Source organism: Monocercomonoides exilis (assembly GCF_001643675.1).
Source record: "Monocercomonoides exilis strain PA203 chromosome Unknown scaffold78-68958, whole genome shotgun sequence".
Lineage (NCBI taxonomy): Eukaryota > Preaxostyla > Oxymonadida > Polymastigidae > Monocercomonoides > Monocercomonoides exilis.
In genome coordinates, this window is record NW_027150623.1 from 12,871 (window position 1) to 28,232 (window position 15,362).

The 15,362-nt window shown below is 37.9% G+C and overlaps 4 protein-coding genes across 4 annotated transcripts; 1 reads left to right on the top strand and 3 right to left on the bottom strand.

Moving 5' to 3' along the window:
• Positions 1–5,821: 5,821 nt before the first annotated feature.
• Positions 5,822–6,043, top strand: MONOS_10271c3 (uncharacterized protein; the record flags this gene model as incomplete). Its single annotated transcript, XM_067862712.1, has 1 exon — positions 5,822–6,043. The coding sequence occupies one exon, from the start codon at positions 5,822–5,824 to the stop codon at positions 6,041–6,043; it is 222 nt and encodes a 73-aa protein (XP_067718626.1).
• A 214-nt stretch (positions 6,044–6,257) lies between these two features.
• On the bottom strand, positions 6,258–7,320 carry MONOS_10270c3 (uncharacterized protein; the record flags this gene model as incomplete). The annotated part of the gene is made up of 3 exons (XM_067862709.1): positions 6,258–6,303; positions 6,353–6,943; positions 7,007–7,320. 3 exons carry the CDS (start codon positions 7,318–7,320, stop codon positions 6,258–6,260), a joined length of 951 nt encoding a protein of 316 aa, XP_067718627.1.
• Positions 7,321–11,911: 4,591 nt separating this feature from the next.
• On the bottom strand, positions 11,912–12,649 carry MONOS_18418 (uncharacterized protein; the record flags this gene model as incomplete). Its single annotated transcript, XM_067871437.1, has 1 exon — positions 11,912–12,649. The coding sequence occupies one exon, from the start codon at positions 12,647–12,649 to the stop codon at positions 11,912–11,914; it is 738 nt and encodes a 245-aa protein (XP_067718628.1).
• Positions 12,650–13,863: 1,214 nt separating this feature from the next.
• On the bottom strand, positions 13,864–14,314 carry MONOS_18419 (uncharacterized protein; the record flags this gene model as incomplete). Its single annotated transcript, XM_067871438.1, has 2 exons — positions 13,864–14,171; positions 14,275–14,314. The coding sequence occupies 2 exons, from the start codon at positions 14,312–14,314 to the stop codon at positions 13,864–13,866; spliced, it is 348 nt and encodes a 115-aa protein (XP_067718629.1).
• Positions 14,315–15,362: the final 1,048 nt, after the last annotated feature.

Here is a 15,362-nt window from a genome sequence, read left to right on the forward strand (position 1 = left end):
ACGTTCCGAGGGAGACATGAAATATTGATGGAAACCTAATAGAGGATTGGAAGCAGGACAGAGCAGTTTTGGAGGAATGGGACAAGATCAAAATAAGAAGCTTTAAAAGACTGCGTGCACATGATGCATGAACAAACAAAAAAACAAAGGAAGCACTGAGGAAGAAATCATGGGAGGACGGAACAACGGATATGAGCATGGAACAACTATTGGATATCAGAAACGTGTTAAAAGAACAGCTGGAGACAATCATCGTCAGCGCAATACCTCCAGAACAGGTCATTTTTGTCAGAATGTTTTTCTTTTCATGAAGAAGTCATGCACATGGCGCCAAATCCTGGATTGCAGTTATTTGAATGCTGCAATGAAAAAGTGGCATTTCAAATGTTAAAACGAACGGAATGTGGAACGTTTGAAAGAAAAGAGGGACTTTGCGTTAACGTTGGATCTTTCCCAGTCGTTTCACTAAAAACCAACATCCGAAGACCTGAAGCCGTTTCTTTCTTTTCAGTTCGAAGAACAAGACTATGTTTTCGAAGGAATTCCCTTCGGGTTAACAGACACACCTCGGTTTTTCACAAAGATAATGAGGAAAGTGACAGCAGCGATAAAGGAAAAATGGAAAGTCAGAGTGGATTCTCACTTGGACGATCTTATTCTGTTGCACCAAGACTGAAGCTTTCTGAAGAAAATTACAGAAGAAGTGACTCTGTTTTAAAATAGACTGGGATTGCTCATCAACAAAGAGAAATGTCATCCGAAACCAACACAGAAGTTTGTGTTCTTGAGGTTCCTTTAGAACACAAAAAAATTTACAGTACAATTGATTGAGGAAAAGCGTTCTTCTCTCCAAGAGCTGCTGAGACGTTGGGAAAAAATATTCATAAAAGCCAAACAGATTCGTGTGAAAGACTGGGCGTCAGCTATTGGGAAGTATAACACAGCTCGTTTTATCATTCCAGACGCATCCCTCCATCTCGTAACTTTGCATCACTAACTCCAAAAGAGTGTCAGAGCGATCGGATGGAAGAAGATGATGAGGATGAATTCATCAGTCCTCAAGGAGATCAGAGAATGGAGGAGGATATTGAGATAAACCAGAAATCGGGAATTTGTTCTCGTTTTCATTCCTCAAGCTGTTCTGACAACAGATGCAGCCGAACGAGCATGGGGTGAAACTTTCAGAATGAACAACAATCTTTTGGACTGGCATGTCAGGTTCTCCAATTATGACCATCGCCATTCGTCCAACTTCAGTGAACTGTCAGCTGTTTTGTTTCCCTTCTTCATTTTTCACAGACAATTTAGCACAACAAAATATCCCATCTGCAACTCCGATCAGACAACAGTTCAGTAGTTTTCAATGTGAATCGTTGTAACGCGAGTAAGAATCTTCGACCAGTTTTTCACAAGATAAGGAACTGGACAGAAGCGAGGAATTTGTGAATGAGAGCACAACATCTTCCAGGAAGGAAGAATCACATATCAGATTAACTATCTCGGCTGGAAAGGGAATGGAACAACGAGATCGGAGACAATTTACTCAGACAAATACTTGCTCGATGGAAAGTGAGACCGACTTTCGATGCTTTTGCTTTGACACATAATCACAAAGTGAAAAGATGGTGCGGTATGGGCAGTCCTATTGACAAAGACGGATTGACAGTTCCGTGGAGCTATGGGTTTGTTCTGGTCCATACTCCGATTCCTCTGATTCCGAAGGTCATACGAAAGGCTCAGATGGAGAAAGTTCAAGCGATCACACTCCTACCGAGCTGGAAGGTTCAGAATTGGGACATCCTTCTTCAAACGAGCAATTATTACAGCTTGGAATTGAATTACAGCTCCAAGATTCTTCGAGAGTGGACATAGATGAAGAAAACGGGAGCCTGTTTCCATCCATGGAAAATGAAAGTGATCCTGCTGAATCCATTAAGGAGAGAGGAGAAGCCTGGTGGATGCACGCGCTTCATGAAAGAAATATCCCCTTGGAGCTCGCAGAGGAGTGCAAGGCTGGAATTGCAAGGACAACATGGGATGGATATTTATTCTATTTTCCGCACTTTTCAGACCAATGGAAGAAGTGTGCCCATGGACATATTCCAGACAACTCACCGGACTGGACCGTCAAATGTGCGGATGTATTTTTAACGATGAAGAATAGAGGATTCAAGGTTTCAGTTATACAGATGGTGAGAGCCGCTGAATTTTTTTACTCAGTTCTTGTTTTTAAAACCGTTTGGGGAAGACATATGCAATCATTCGGATTCTGTTTCGTGTCTTTCGTTTAACAGACAAGTCGATGAAGAAACTTGCGCCTGACATTATGAATCCGAATGTTTTGTTAAAATACTACACTGAGTTAGGCACTAACAATTTGTTATCTTTCAAAGAAGGAACAATGAAATTCATAACGTTGACAATGTTCTTCTCTGTTGCAGATTTTCAAAACTGGAGAGGATAAGCATGGAGGACTCTCGGGAAGAAGAAGAGCGTGTCTATTTGGATGCAGCATTAAAGACATTACAAACACGATCAGAGATTGTAGTTCATTTTCTTCCGGAACTCCCATAAAAATGACCAGCTTCAACAATAAAAGAGTTGTATTTCCTGGTCAAACATAAGCAGAACAGCAACAAACTTGCACAATTCCACATCGTTCTAACCTCTAACAGCATCCGGAATCCGTAAGCTGGCTTCGAAGGCAATGAAGCTTACAGGAGTTTTTCAGGGATTCAAGCCGTTCTCTTTTAAGGAAGCAACCTTGTCTCCATTAACAATAGCAAGAATCCTTCCTTCACAGTTTGCCAAGTACGCAAGGGTTTTACAGAATATAAATACTTTTGTTTAGCACTATTTCAGGATAAATTTTGTATCGTTAATAACACGAGTTATTGTTGGAACAATGAAAGAACAAAAGTTTACTGACGAGGAGAACGAAGAATGTCCAAAAGCAAGTGTTGAAGATGAAGCAAAAAGAGAACAAGCCAATGAAAGAACTCTTTCAGAAGAGGAATTAAAGAGTGAAGAAGTGGATGCTTCCATGGAGAAGTTAGTGGAAGAGGTGAAAACGAAGACTGTCAGGAGGAAAAGGACAAAAGGAAAGAAGTTGCAAACTCTAGGAGACGATGATAGAACAAGAGATGAATTGAATGTTGAACAGAACAGACAAGAAGAAGAAAATGACATTTTCATTATTCGCACAAGGGCACAAGCCAAAAGAGAATCCAAGACATGTGATTTCCGCTCTTTCGATAGAAGTCCAAAGGGCAAAGCAACAACCACAAATTAAGTTTTTCTCTCAATGAGAAGAGAAGAAATTGAATGTTCGTTATTTTTTCTAATTAATAGACCTTATTTTGGTATCAAAGTGTTTTAAACATAAATTTACTAAACATCTTCGTCACATGCCTTCTGACGTGAACATTTTTGAGTGAAGTGACGTGACGGAATAAATTACTTCACTCATATTAAAAGTATTATTTTTTGACAAAAAAGTCAACACAGGCAATTATTAAATTTTATTTACAATTAATTTTTGATAACTTTGGAATTTATTATTATTATAATCGATTTTTCAACTGTTCATTTTCAATTTTTTCATGAACATTGGGTTGAGTCGTGATCTTTTTTGCGGTGTAAATACCGCGGCACTTTCGTTACTACCGGTCACTGTCGGAATTTAAGTCAAGAAAGCATTTGGAAATTATTATTTATTTGTTTATCATGGATGCCTCACATGTGTTTGCCTTTTCATTGGATACAACGGGAAATCGTTTTGAGGATTGTTTTTAAATTTTTATATTTTAAACAACAGTATTTTATTGATTTTAATCAAAATAGTGTGAGCAATAATAAGAAACTGTGGAGATGTTAAACATACACAAGTGAAAGATGATCAAACTCGAAAAAGAAGAATACGGTGAATACACAAACTGTATTATTTAATTTATTTTTTCTTGAAATTTATCTATTTGAAATGCAATATTTTATCACATGTTATTTTCATCCAAAGCAGAAAGAATTGGTTATTTCCAAATCAACTCTTGACGTCGTTAATCGTATATTGTTTATTGCATTTGCTCCTTTGTTTAATGGTAGAACTTCGAAAAAGGATTTGAACAGACTTTTGATGTGTCCATGTCAAAAGATTGTGTTGTTTGTGGATTGATGTATTGTAAGGACTACTCTTTGATTTTTAATCACGAATGTGATCTAATTTTGAATAATCAGATCTCATTGTTATTTTCATAGAAGTCAAATTATTTAATACGTTCGGTTAATTCGAAGCCAAGTTATAGCTCTTCTGTTTCAACATTGACAGAAGAACTTGCTCTTTCTTTTAACAACATTGTTGCTCATAGGAATATCACTTTTCTTTCTGTTGAAATAAATTGCACAAAAGCTCTGAATATTGAGTTCTCAAACTCAAAACTTCAAAATTCATATGATCACATATCAACTCTTGATTCGAATCCTCAAGAGAAAACAAAAGAATTTGAAGAACAATACGAAATCGATTATTTTGATGAACTATGTTTGTTTGGATTGATTCTAGCAGAAGAATAAGAAAAGGATGACGAATTTCAACATGAAAGCAATCAAGCGGATCTTGTCAATTGCAACTTGACAAGAAAAACTGCTCAGTGTGATGAAGTGTTGGATAGTTTGTTAATAGACATTACCAAAAAAAACACAATCTGAAGAAGATAATTCAAGAAATGCAAAAGAATCAGCGAACAATGAAGAAGACAATGAAAGTGAAAGCGAAAGCGATAGTGATGTGGATTTCATTTGCAATGATACTCGATTCAGAAGAATTGAAGTGTGCAATATTTATTTGATAAATAAAACATCGAAAACACTTTGGGATAACACATTTTTGATTGGTGTGGAGAGATTGTGGCAAGTTTTTGAGTTTTATTTGATCACATGATGTTCGAAAGGCACAATAGAATTAAGTCTCAATGCATGAAGTTTTTTCAAGAATTATCACTTATAAAAGAGAAAGATGAAGTCATTGAATAAAATGGTTACAATTTTTATTAAGATTAAAGTAATAACAGAGAAACATATTCAATATTTCCTAACATTGTTTTCAGCATAACAATATCTCCTTGCTGTGAATCATAATATGAGAGAATATTTTCAAATTGCTGTGTAATAATTGGAGATCATCACCACAATATTTCAGACAGAACACTCAATGCTCTTCTTCGTCTTTAATATCTCATGGAAATAAATTTTTTCAGTTTTGAATCTGTTGAATCGATCATTTTGTTTGTCACTTATTTATTTTCTTTCCTTTATCTCTCGACCTTAATAAAAAGCTGAAATATAGAACAAATTATAAATGTTTTTTGTATTGACAGAAAATTGAAGTTAATTAACTGAATATTGAATGAGCTGAAGCAAAAAGAAAAGGCGAAATATGTGATTTGAGGAGAATAGTATCGAACCTACATGGAGATGGAGCAGAGAATGCGTTTTTGGTGGGAGGCGGGGCGCTGGATGTGGAGGACAGTTGTATAGTGTTTAATTGTTTGGAGGCAGAGGTGGAAACAGAGTCATGCGATGAAGAAGAGTTTTAACTTTTGCATGCCACAGGCTTGGAGCTGCTGGTTAGTAATACTTACGTCGTGCTGCAGAATGAAGCGAATATGCTTTCTGAGACAGTGAATAAGGTGGTTCAAATGACATGCAAGTTTGTGAGAGTGAATCCATTGAATATTGGAGAGCCTGAAAGCAGGGGAGGCGGAGCTATGGCAGCGGATCTTTGAGCTGCGAAGTGACTGAAGTTGAACAGCTAAGCAGTATCAGGATGAACAACTTCAGTGTGCTTGCGCTCGGAGTTTTGTGGGTGATGAGAGTTTATGTATGTGGGGAGAGCTCGGGGAGCACGGAAGTGGAGGTGAAGCTGTTGGGGTTCAGCAAGAACGAGACGCGGTGGTGGAAGAATACGTATGTGCGGGAAGTAAGTCTGGGGGCAGTGGCGAAAAAGGAGCGGATGCTGTTTGGGTGGGAGATGTGGATGGGAGATTAGGATTCTGTGGAAGAAGAAGAAGAAGTACTTGCTGTTGATAAAGATTTTTTGAGCAAAGGGACCGAAGATGATCTGGCTCTGCCTTTTGATTGGAACAACTGAGCTGAGAGTCTTCAACGTCAGCTGCTGAACGGATGATGGAATGCTTTGTTATGCATTGTGTTTTTGGGATTCTCTTCAAATGATCATATGAATCTGTGTTTAAAGAATAAGCCTAAGAACTTGATGAAGACAAAAAGGTTTGCATCTGAAGAAGATAACTGGAATTTTTAGAGGAATATCGAATAACATATGATTTGTGTGGCACACTGCACATGCTTCCCATCCATCAATTCCATCACGCGCGACAGAAACGGGTCAAACGGAAGAACAGTCGCACATAGAAGCTGAATCTTGCAGCTGGTCACTTCTCTCGCAAACATTGAGGAGGTGAACGACTCTTCCGTCTTCTTCAGAGAGAACATCGTTGACTGTGCGCGATTCTGTGTCTGTGATTGTGAATTAGATTGTGATTGCGAATGAGAATGTGCCTGTCCCTCTGCTTTGCCTGGTGAAACAAACAATCTTCCTGTGCTAGCTTTTGTCAGCATTGCCAAGTGCTTCGAGGAAGCAGAAGATGGCAGAAGACAATCGAGTCTGGCTGTGTTTCCATCTTCATCTGCAAAAAGAGGATAATCGGTGATTCTATTGTTTCTATCACTTCTGCTTCTTCCATTGCTGCTGCTGTTGTTGTCTTCACCAAGCAGAGAAAGCGAAGAAAGAGCAGCCTTCATAGACCAGAGAAGCGATGTCACTCCTCTCAACATTTTCACATCATTTGATGGGAGACACGGATAAAGCAAGGCAGCCGTGGTACGCGACGACTGCAGAACAAGAGGCCTTTCACGGAGTACTGAACGGCTTTTGGATGAGGATGAGGATAAAGAAGAATGCGACATTGAAAGAAAATGTGAAGCAGCACACTATTCTGTTAAAGAAGAAGAAGAAGAAAGTGAAGCGAATGCATTTGATATGCTTCTGATAGATGCTGGCTGTGTTGATAGATGTGAAGGCGGTTTTTGAGTGTTGGTGAAATGAATTGACTCAGAAAAGGAATTTTCAATGAAAAATTTCATTTCCTTTTTATTCTCATTCTTTCTACCTTCTCCTTCCTCTTTTTTCTTCTTCCCAGATCTATTCTCACTCTCTCTATTTCTATTCTCTTCCTCTTCTCCCTCTTCTCCCTCTTCTGCTTCTTCTGCTTCTTCTCCAAATCTGCTATTTTCTCTGTTTTCCATTTCACTAAGCAAAATCAAGTCATCTTTATTTTCTTTTTCCTCTTCCTCATCATCATAATATCCTTCTCCTCTTCTTTCTTCATCAAAATTCAAATTTCTTTCTCAATCTCCATTCCCAAGCTCCATTTCTCCTCCTCCTCCTCCTCCTCCTCCACTTCTTCTTCTTCTTCCTCTTCTTCCTCCTTCTTCACTCATCCTCTTCTCTTCCTTCCTATTCTTCCCCTTCTTCCCCTTCTTCCCCTTCCCTTTCTATTTCCCTCTCTCCTCTTTCCTCTGCCCATGGTCTGTCCGTGAAGGCGCTGAAGGAACAAAATCACGCTGCGGAAGAGGAGGCGGAGGAGGAACGTAATTCACACCAGAAACAGGAGCAGTGGTGTCGTTGGAGAGGTGGAGAGGGCTGAGTGCAGTAGGGATGCGCTGAGTGTAGCTGGGGATGAGGAGAAGGAGAAGGAGGAGAAGGAGAAGGTGAGGAGAGGAGGAGAAGGTGAGGAGAGGAGGAGAAGAGGAAGAGGAAAAGGAAAAGGAGATGAAAAAGATAGAGAAGAGAAGAGAAGAAGAGAGAAGAGAGAAGATGAGAAGATGAGAAGATGAGAAGAGAAATAGAAATATTGAAGAAAATACTATAATAGAGGAGAGAAATCAACAGAACATTGTGAAGGAAAGCGTTATGCATTGAAACTTTCATTAATAAATAAACTCACACACACGTTTTTTTGAAGCAACACAAATACGAAGAAATGGAAATAAATTGGTCAAAGAGAGAAAGAAAAAAAAGAATTATATATAATTACATATAAACAAAGAGAAAGAGAAAGAGAAAGAGAGAAGGAGAAAATAAATATGACATGGATTAGTTAAAAAAAGAAATAGAGAAAGACGATTAATTTGACACAAACGTGTTGCTGTTGCTTTCTCGAAAGCAGTCTTTGTTGAGCAGCCGATACACTTTGCTCCATACTCAATGGCTCTGCTATCAGCTCTTCTATTTCCTTTGATAAACTGGATGCAACTTCTTCTAAATGCTGAAGGAGAAAGAAGAAGAAGAAGAAGAAGAAGAAAAAGAAGAAGAGGAAGAAGAAGAAGAAGAGGAAGAAGAAGAAAAAGAAGAAGAAGAAGAGAAAGAAAAGACTGCAAAAGATGAAGATAAAGATAAAGATAAATTCAAATTAAAAAAGGGATGAAGAAAATCAAAAATGTCATGCGAATAGCTGTGACGTTCACTAACTTTTTATTTGTTCAAAGAAAAAACTATCACAAAGGAGAAGGGTAACGGAAAAATGAAAAAAAAAAACAAATAAAAAACTTAATAGACTTAAATTGAAATGAACTTTTAATTCAGATCAGATTGTTTTTAAACATTTTCATAAAAGAATTTTTTTATTCATATTCATTGAAATTAATTCTCTCAAGTCAATTTATTTCCGAACAACATATCAAACAAATATTTATTTGTGAAAATAAACAATCGTAAAATAAAAAGGAAAGAATTTTCTTTAACGAATTGCAAAAATGCAAAATAAAAATTTAGATAATTTTTGACGATCAGAAATAACTTGTTAAACATGAAAAATCACTTAGATTTTAAGCCTTTGAAAAATGATTAATTATAAAAATGTGAAAATGAAAACATAACTTCAAAAACATTGATAAACGAATTGAAGAATATTGATATTCATTTGCATTGAATTATATGGCTTCTGTCAAAGCGTTAATAGAAATTTAATAAAATAAGATTAAATTAAGGTTTGTTTGAAGAAAATCAATCTTTCTGAACAATCAAATATGTTTCAAATATTAGGTGATTATTTGTGTTCAATAAATAATTAATATCAATAAGTTTGTTTTTGTCAAAAAAAAAAAAAAAAAAAAAAAAAACGGTGTCGGGCACTAACTGATGCGAGCCCACTTTTTAAAAGGTGACTCAGATGTTTAAAATTTACAATCAACAATTATATATATGGGTCATTCTTTTGAAAAGTCACCACAGATCAATAATTTGACCCATGAAAGTTTAACAATAAACTTTCCTTCACAATTATACTGGGGAAAAATAAAAATTTCACAATAATGTGTGCTAGTTCGAAACAAACATCTTTACAAGAAAAAACGATTTGGATCAAAAAACAATATATTCAATATTTTGAAAATAGTGAAAATATCAGTTTTTCAATGTGAAAAGGGTTTTATTGCTTGAACTATTTAGCAATTGTTGATCCATAAATGTTCAAGGGTTTTACCGATTTAATTTCATCAAAAAATTGAGATTCGTTGATAAATAAAATTCTTATTTGATTGAAATTTTTCATTGCACAGAATGTGCCTGGAATTTTAATAGATGCATAGTTTTCTTCCACAAGTTTGATAAAGATGAAAAACATACATATCAAAATGTTTTCATTCAGCTTTTATTTGAATGTTTTATTTATTAATTCAAATAAAATTATTCATTTTTTTAGCTTGGCAAATTCGCAGTACTAACAGAGAACATGACAAGAAAGAAATGGTAATCTGGGGAGTCACAACAGAATTGTTTGTTGGGGAAGAAGAACTTCTGCTGAGGGTTATGAGATACCAGAACGAGACGATATTTGTGTCTTCTGTTTCTGAAAATCACACAGACAGCAAGCAATGTGGAGAATTCAATGCGCCATGCCACTCATTGAATGTGGGAGTTTAGCACATCATTCCATCACGTTATTCGCAACTGCTGATATCAGAGGAGACGATCATCAATAGGGAATGTGATGTACATGATGTGATCATCCGCTCACTAGAATCTCCCTCAGTTGCTTTGGTTCATCTGAACTCCACAATAACCAACGAGGGAAGTCTTATCACAACCTCAGAGAAAGTTCGTATCGAAAGTGTTAAGTTTTCCTTTGGCAAATTGTTTTCTTATTCTGGAAGTTCTATCATTCATGAAGCAAATGGACAGCTTTCTCTTTCAATTGTTGATTTCTCTTTAGTTGTGGAGTCAAACAGCATTCCATCTGTTACTCTCAATTCAACATTATTGAGCATCGAAAATGGAATTATGCATGTTAACAACTGCTCAATATCAATGATTTCATTCAAGAAACCTTCATTTCTGCTAAATGGAGATGAGATTAACATCACAAATTTCAAACTGGAACAGATTGAATCAACGTCAAATGTATTTGAGATTGGTCATTGCAAAGAAGTTGCATTTAATTGTGTTGTGGCTGATGAAGTGAAGCTGTCTGATTGCTGTATCATTTCCATGAACGAAAAAACTTCAGGAGCAACCTCTTTTGTTAATTCATCATTCAACAACTGTTCGAGGAATTCGTAAGGAGCTTCTTTTCTAATATTGTCTTTTCCTCCTATTCTTCCTCTTCCTCTTCCTCTTCTTCTTCCTCTTCCTCCTCTTCCATTTCTTCCTCTTCCTCCTCTTCTTCTTACTCTTCTCCTTCTCCTCTTTCTTCTCCTTCTGATTCATTATGCATTCCAATTTTAGACCTTTTCATATCTATTTGTTCAAAACAACATTTCCTTCTTCTTCTTCTTCTTCTTCACCTTCTTCACCTTCTTCACCTTCTTCACCTTCTTCACCTTCTTCTTCACCTTCTTCACCTTCTTCACCTTCTTCACCTTCTTCACCTTCTTCACCTTCTTCACCTTCTTCACCTTCTTCACCTTCTTCACCTTCTTCACTATTATTTGCTCAGAAATAAGCAAAAAGAAAACAAAACATTTTCAATGTTGACTACATATTTGTTAATTTCAAAGAATTTTTTGAAAGAAATTTGTTGTAAAAAGAAACAGGAAATGGTTGGAAAATGAGGTTAGTAGATAAAGCAAAATCAAATTTTGAAGAAAAATTGAGAATACAAAAATCGATTAATAAAGAATAAAAGAGAAAAAGGAGAAAGAAGGTTTAGAGGAAAAAGAAGAATACGATATGGATAATGTCAATACCAATGAAGAATTTGGTAAGGCTTCGCTATTAACTTCCTCAGCTTCTCCATCGTCTGCAGAAACTGCACCACTCATCGCCCATCCTCTAGAGAAAGACCAAAGAAGGAAACTATTTTTGAGTTGTTCATTCACAGCTTCAGTTCCAACAGCACTCCTGGCAGCCGCACAAGTGTGGGAACAACGTCTACCGCCCTTCTTTCTTCTCTTTCACCAACAGAACAATCTACACATGTAGCTTCAGCACAAACCATTCCCACGTCACCTTCGATACTGTGTTTAACTCCTACTCCAAATTGACCGACTCCATCTTGCTGCCTTCACAATCACATAATTCAAAGACTGCTCAAAAGGCTGTAAATTGTCAGCTTCGTCGCAAACATCCGGAAGCTGCTTCTTCCCTGAAGTTATTCAGTAAAAACGATGGAAACACAGATAATTCGGAAAATTTCTCTACCGACTTTATTCCCTCAAACAACAAAAAAACACTTTCATCTTTTCTCTTACACCCCTTCTAACACCATTCAATTACCAGGAAAACTCCAATTCACCTCAAGTTTACTCTTTCCGCACAAATTTCTCAAACAGTTCCATCTCTGCAAAGTCCTTCTGGAACAGTTCTTCCCCATACATCCCCACCCACATCATCGCCTAGTTATTCTTCTGCACCGCTTGCTTCTCCCCCAGCCACATGTACGCAAAGTCCCCAAACTCCTGCCTCTGCACGCCCACCCCCATTCAAAGATCTGCTGAAATAATGTTTCCGCATCACCCACGGATCCTCGACAGCTTCCGAATTAGCTACGACTGCAGCCCTGTCTCCAGCGGTATCGGCGACTGCTGCATCAGCACATGCAACCGCTGCGAGTGTGGAACCCGAAGCACATGTGCTGATTAAAACGTTTCTTGTTCCAGCGACCCAGACACTGCACTCATCTATAACTCCTCGCCATCGACACCGCCTACAAAGGCACCCCATTTGCCCCAGACAGCCCAACCCCGTTCCACCACGCGAAGTCACTGGACACTCCAACTCTTCCCGGTCTCGGCTGTCTGTCGTCTGCTCAAGAAGCATGTACAGCCACTGCACAACAGTCGCCTTCCCTGCCCCTGCCCCTGCCTCTGCCCCAGCTGGGATCCAGTCCTCCAGCTCTCTCTTCGGATTGTTGTGCAGCGACAGCTGAATCCCATACAGCGCGCTTGCATCTTTTTCTTCTGCCTTTTCCACCTCCTCTGCCTCCTCGTATTCTCCCCCTCCGCTTCTGCTCCTCCTCCTCCTCCTCCCCGCCCCATCCCTCCCTCTCCCCCCTTTCTGCTCTGTCCTTTCTTCTCTGCTCTCTCCAAAGTCCACTTGCACCACATTCTCTTCTAGCTTCTTCACTGAACCAGGCATTCATAAAGCAATATCTTCATTCGAAGCTTAAATATTCATCTACTCCTGCTTCTTTTGAGCAACAGACATCTGCTGCTTTGCAATCACCTCATTGAACAGTCCCTTCTTCTCGCATATAGTCTTTATGTGCACATTCAACAGCGCAATCAGCATCTTCGTTTCCTTTTCCATCTTGTTCATCTTCGACCGCACTGTTGCATCCACTCCTCCTTCATAGCCAATACAAACACCACCACCACCATTTGTCCCAACGCCTTTCTTCTCTGATCTCTTACTAATCCCAGATCTCGTTCCCTTACTTCTACCACCTCATACACTATCGTTGTTTGCTTTACTCACAATACTCACTCCGCTCCTCGCTTTTGCAACAACCCCCTTCCTGCTCGGGTCTGGCCCAACTACCACAATGCTGCCATCCCCGATGCTCGCTGCAAACTTCTCCTGGCACTTTTCACACAGCCCCGACGGAAGGATCAACGAAGCCTTAGACAGAATTATTTGTCCACATGCATACATTAATAAAGAAAACGTAGAAAGGGAAACTTCAATTTCCTGCATCGACCCCTTGCTGTTCCAACTCACCACAACGACCTGCTGTGCGCATCGATTCTTCACTTCTCAATCCTCATATAAATCAGTTCCACCTTCTCCTTCATCGTCACCAGATGCTCCTTCACCTCCTTCACCTCTGAGTTGTGCTTCTCGCTCAGCTCCAGAATCTTTCCGATTCATCCAGATGATATTGGCCTTCTCCTTCATCTGCTCTGTCAGCCAGCTCATCTGATTTGCCTTTTTTCCTTTTTAAACTTCTTCTTCTTCTTCTTTTCTTTCATCCAGCAAATGCAGCACTATCACTGCAGGCGACAGAACCACATCTTCCATCCTTCATCCTTCATCCTCTTCACCACACCCTCCACGTCTTCTACACAATCTCTCACACTTGGCGCACTTCAACCATTCCCCTCCTCATTTTGCTCTCCAGCTTCGTCGCTCCCATTCTTCGATTGCTTCTATCGGTTCTACAGCCATTCAATGGCCAATGAAGCCAGCGATGGATCAGGCGGATTGCAGATTGGCAGGAACGCAACCACATCAACCGCTGTTAATAACTGCTTCTTCGACGAATTCTTTCTCGGCAAGTCCTCAAGAAACGGGAGAAGAGCAAGAAGTGGAATGGAAAGCATCACGCATTGAGCGGACACAGCACGTTCTGTTCAGCAGAGCGCAGCAAGCCAACATTGAAACCTCGCGGCATGTGCAACATCCACAGCAACAGGAGCAGCGACAGCTTCATAACCATGCAGCTTTCGCAGCTCAGCTGCTTTCTTCACAACTATCCGTAGCCACCTCTCAATTTCGTTCGTCGCTGCTGCCGACATGTATGACGCCTCCACTGACGATGCATCCGAAGGAACAACCGCAGGCGCTGATGACGAAGGCAAAGATGAAGATGATTTATCATCTCCTGCAGCTTTCTTCTCCTTGTTTCTCCTTCTCCAGAATGGAGAAACTGACTGGAGAGCTGCTCCAGTTTAATAAGATAAAGAATTTTAATGGCGATGAGAAAAGAGGCAACTGCATCGTTGCACTTCCCACAAAAGGCTTTTTGATACAACTCATCACACAAAATTGCAGCGCCTTTTGTGTCACAAGCGCAAAGTCCATGTTCAAATTATAAATTTCAATCATCGCCGAAATCTCATCTATTTTGATTTGATGGAAAAGAAGGAACAGAATTTCTTTTGGAAGGGAATTGAAATGAGAACAAAAAGATAAGCAAAAAAGAAAATGAAAAGTTGAAAACTATTTAAGATATGATTCATGATTTGATTCAAAACATGGGATACCATTTCAATTAAGAATTTCATATATAAGTACATTTAATTTTGAGAAATTTCATGTTATTCTACATTTATTTTTTATAACATTTTCAATTGATCAATATTAACAACTTTTTGAATTTCTTTTAATTTCAATGAGGACGGCATCGATGAAATTTTCCTGTTTAAAAATTTTTTTTCAAAATACTCAAATTAAAGCAAATTAAAATCTATTTGTTTTATAAAATAGGAAAAGAATAATTGTGGAGTCAAAATTCAAAAATTCAAATGTTTATATGAACAGTTGAAATGAAAACAAAGAAATATGAACAAATTATTAAGTTGCTACAAAATACAAGAAAAACAAAATTTAATAATATTGATATGATTTGACAGTGAAAATAATATGTGAAATCAGTTTTTTTGAAACGTAATATTCGGGGATATGGTGACAAAACTGAAAAGATTAATACTCAGCAATATATGATGGTAAAGAATGATCGACATTTAATGATCATTTTTGATCTTAATTTCAGATCAGTTAAATGTTTGCGACTTTTCATAAAAGAATGACCCATATTTGATAAAAATCTTGTTATGCTTTTATATTTTTTCAATGTGAGTTTTCGAAAATTGTGTGCGTTCATTTTATTTTTAAAGTTTTCAACAGATCTTATTTTATTCTTTTTCAAGAACGTTGTTTTACAGTTTATACCTAAAGATATGAGTAATTTATTTCGAAAAGTCGCAAATGTTTAATTTTTATATTAAACAAAAATTTCATATTTTGATCAAATTTCTGTTCCTGCTCACGAATCTTCTTAAGAAAGTATGAAATAGCATTATCAAGAAATAGATTACATATTTATGAAGTTTGGTGTATGTCAACAATA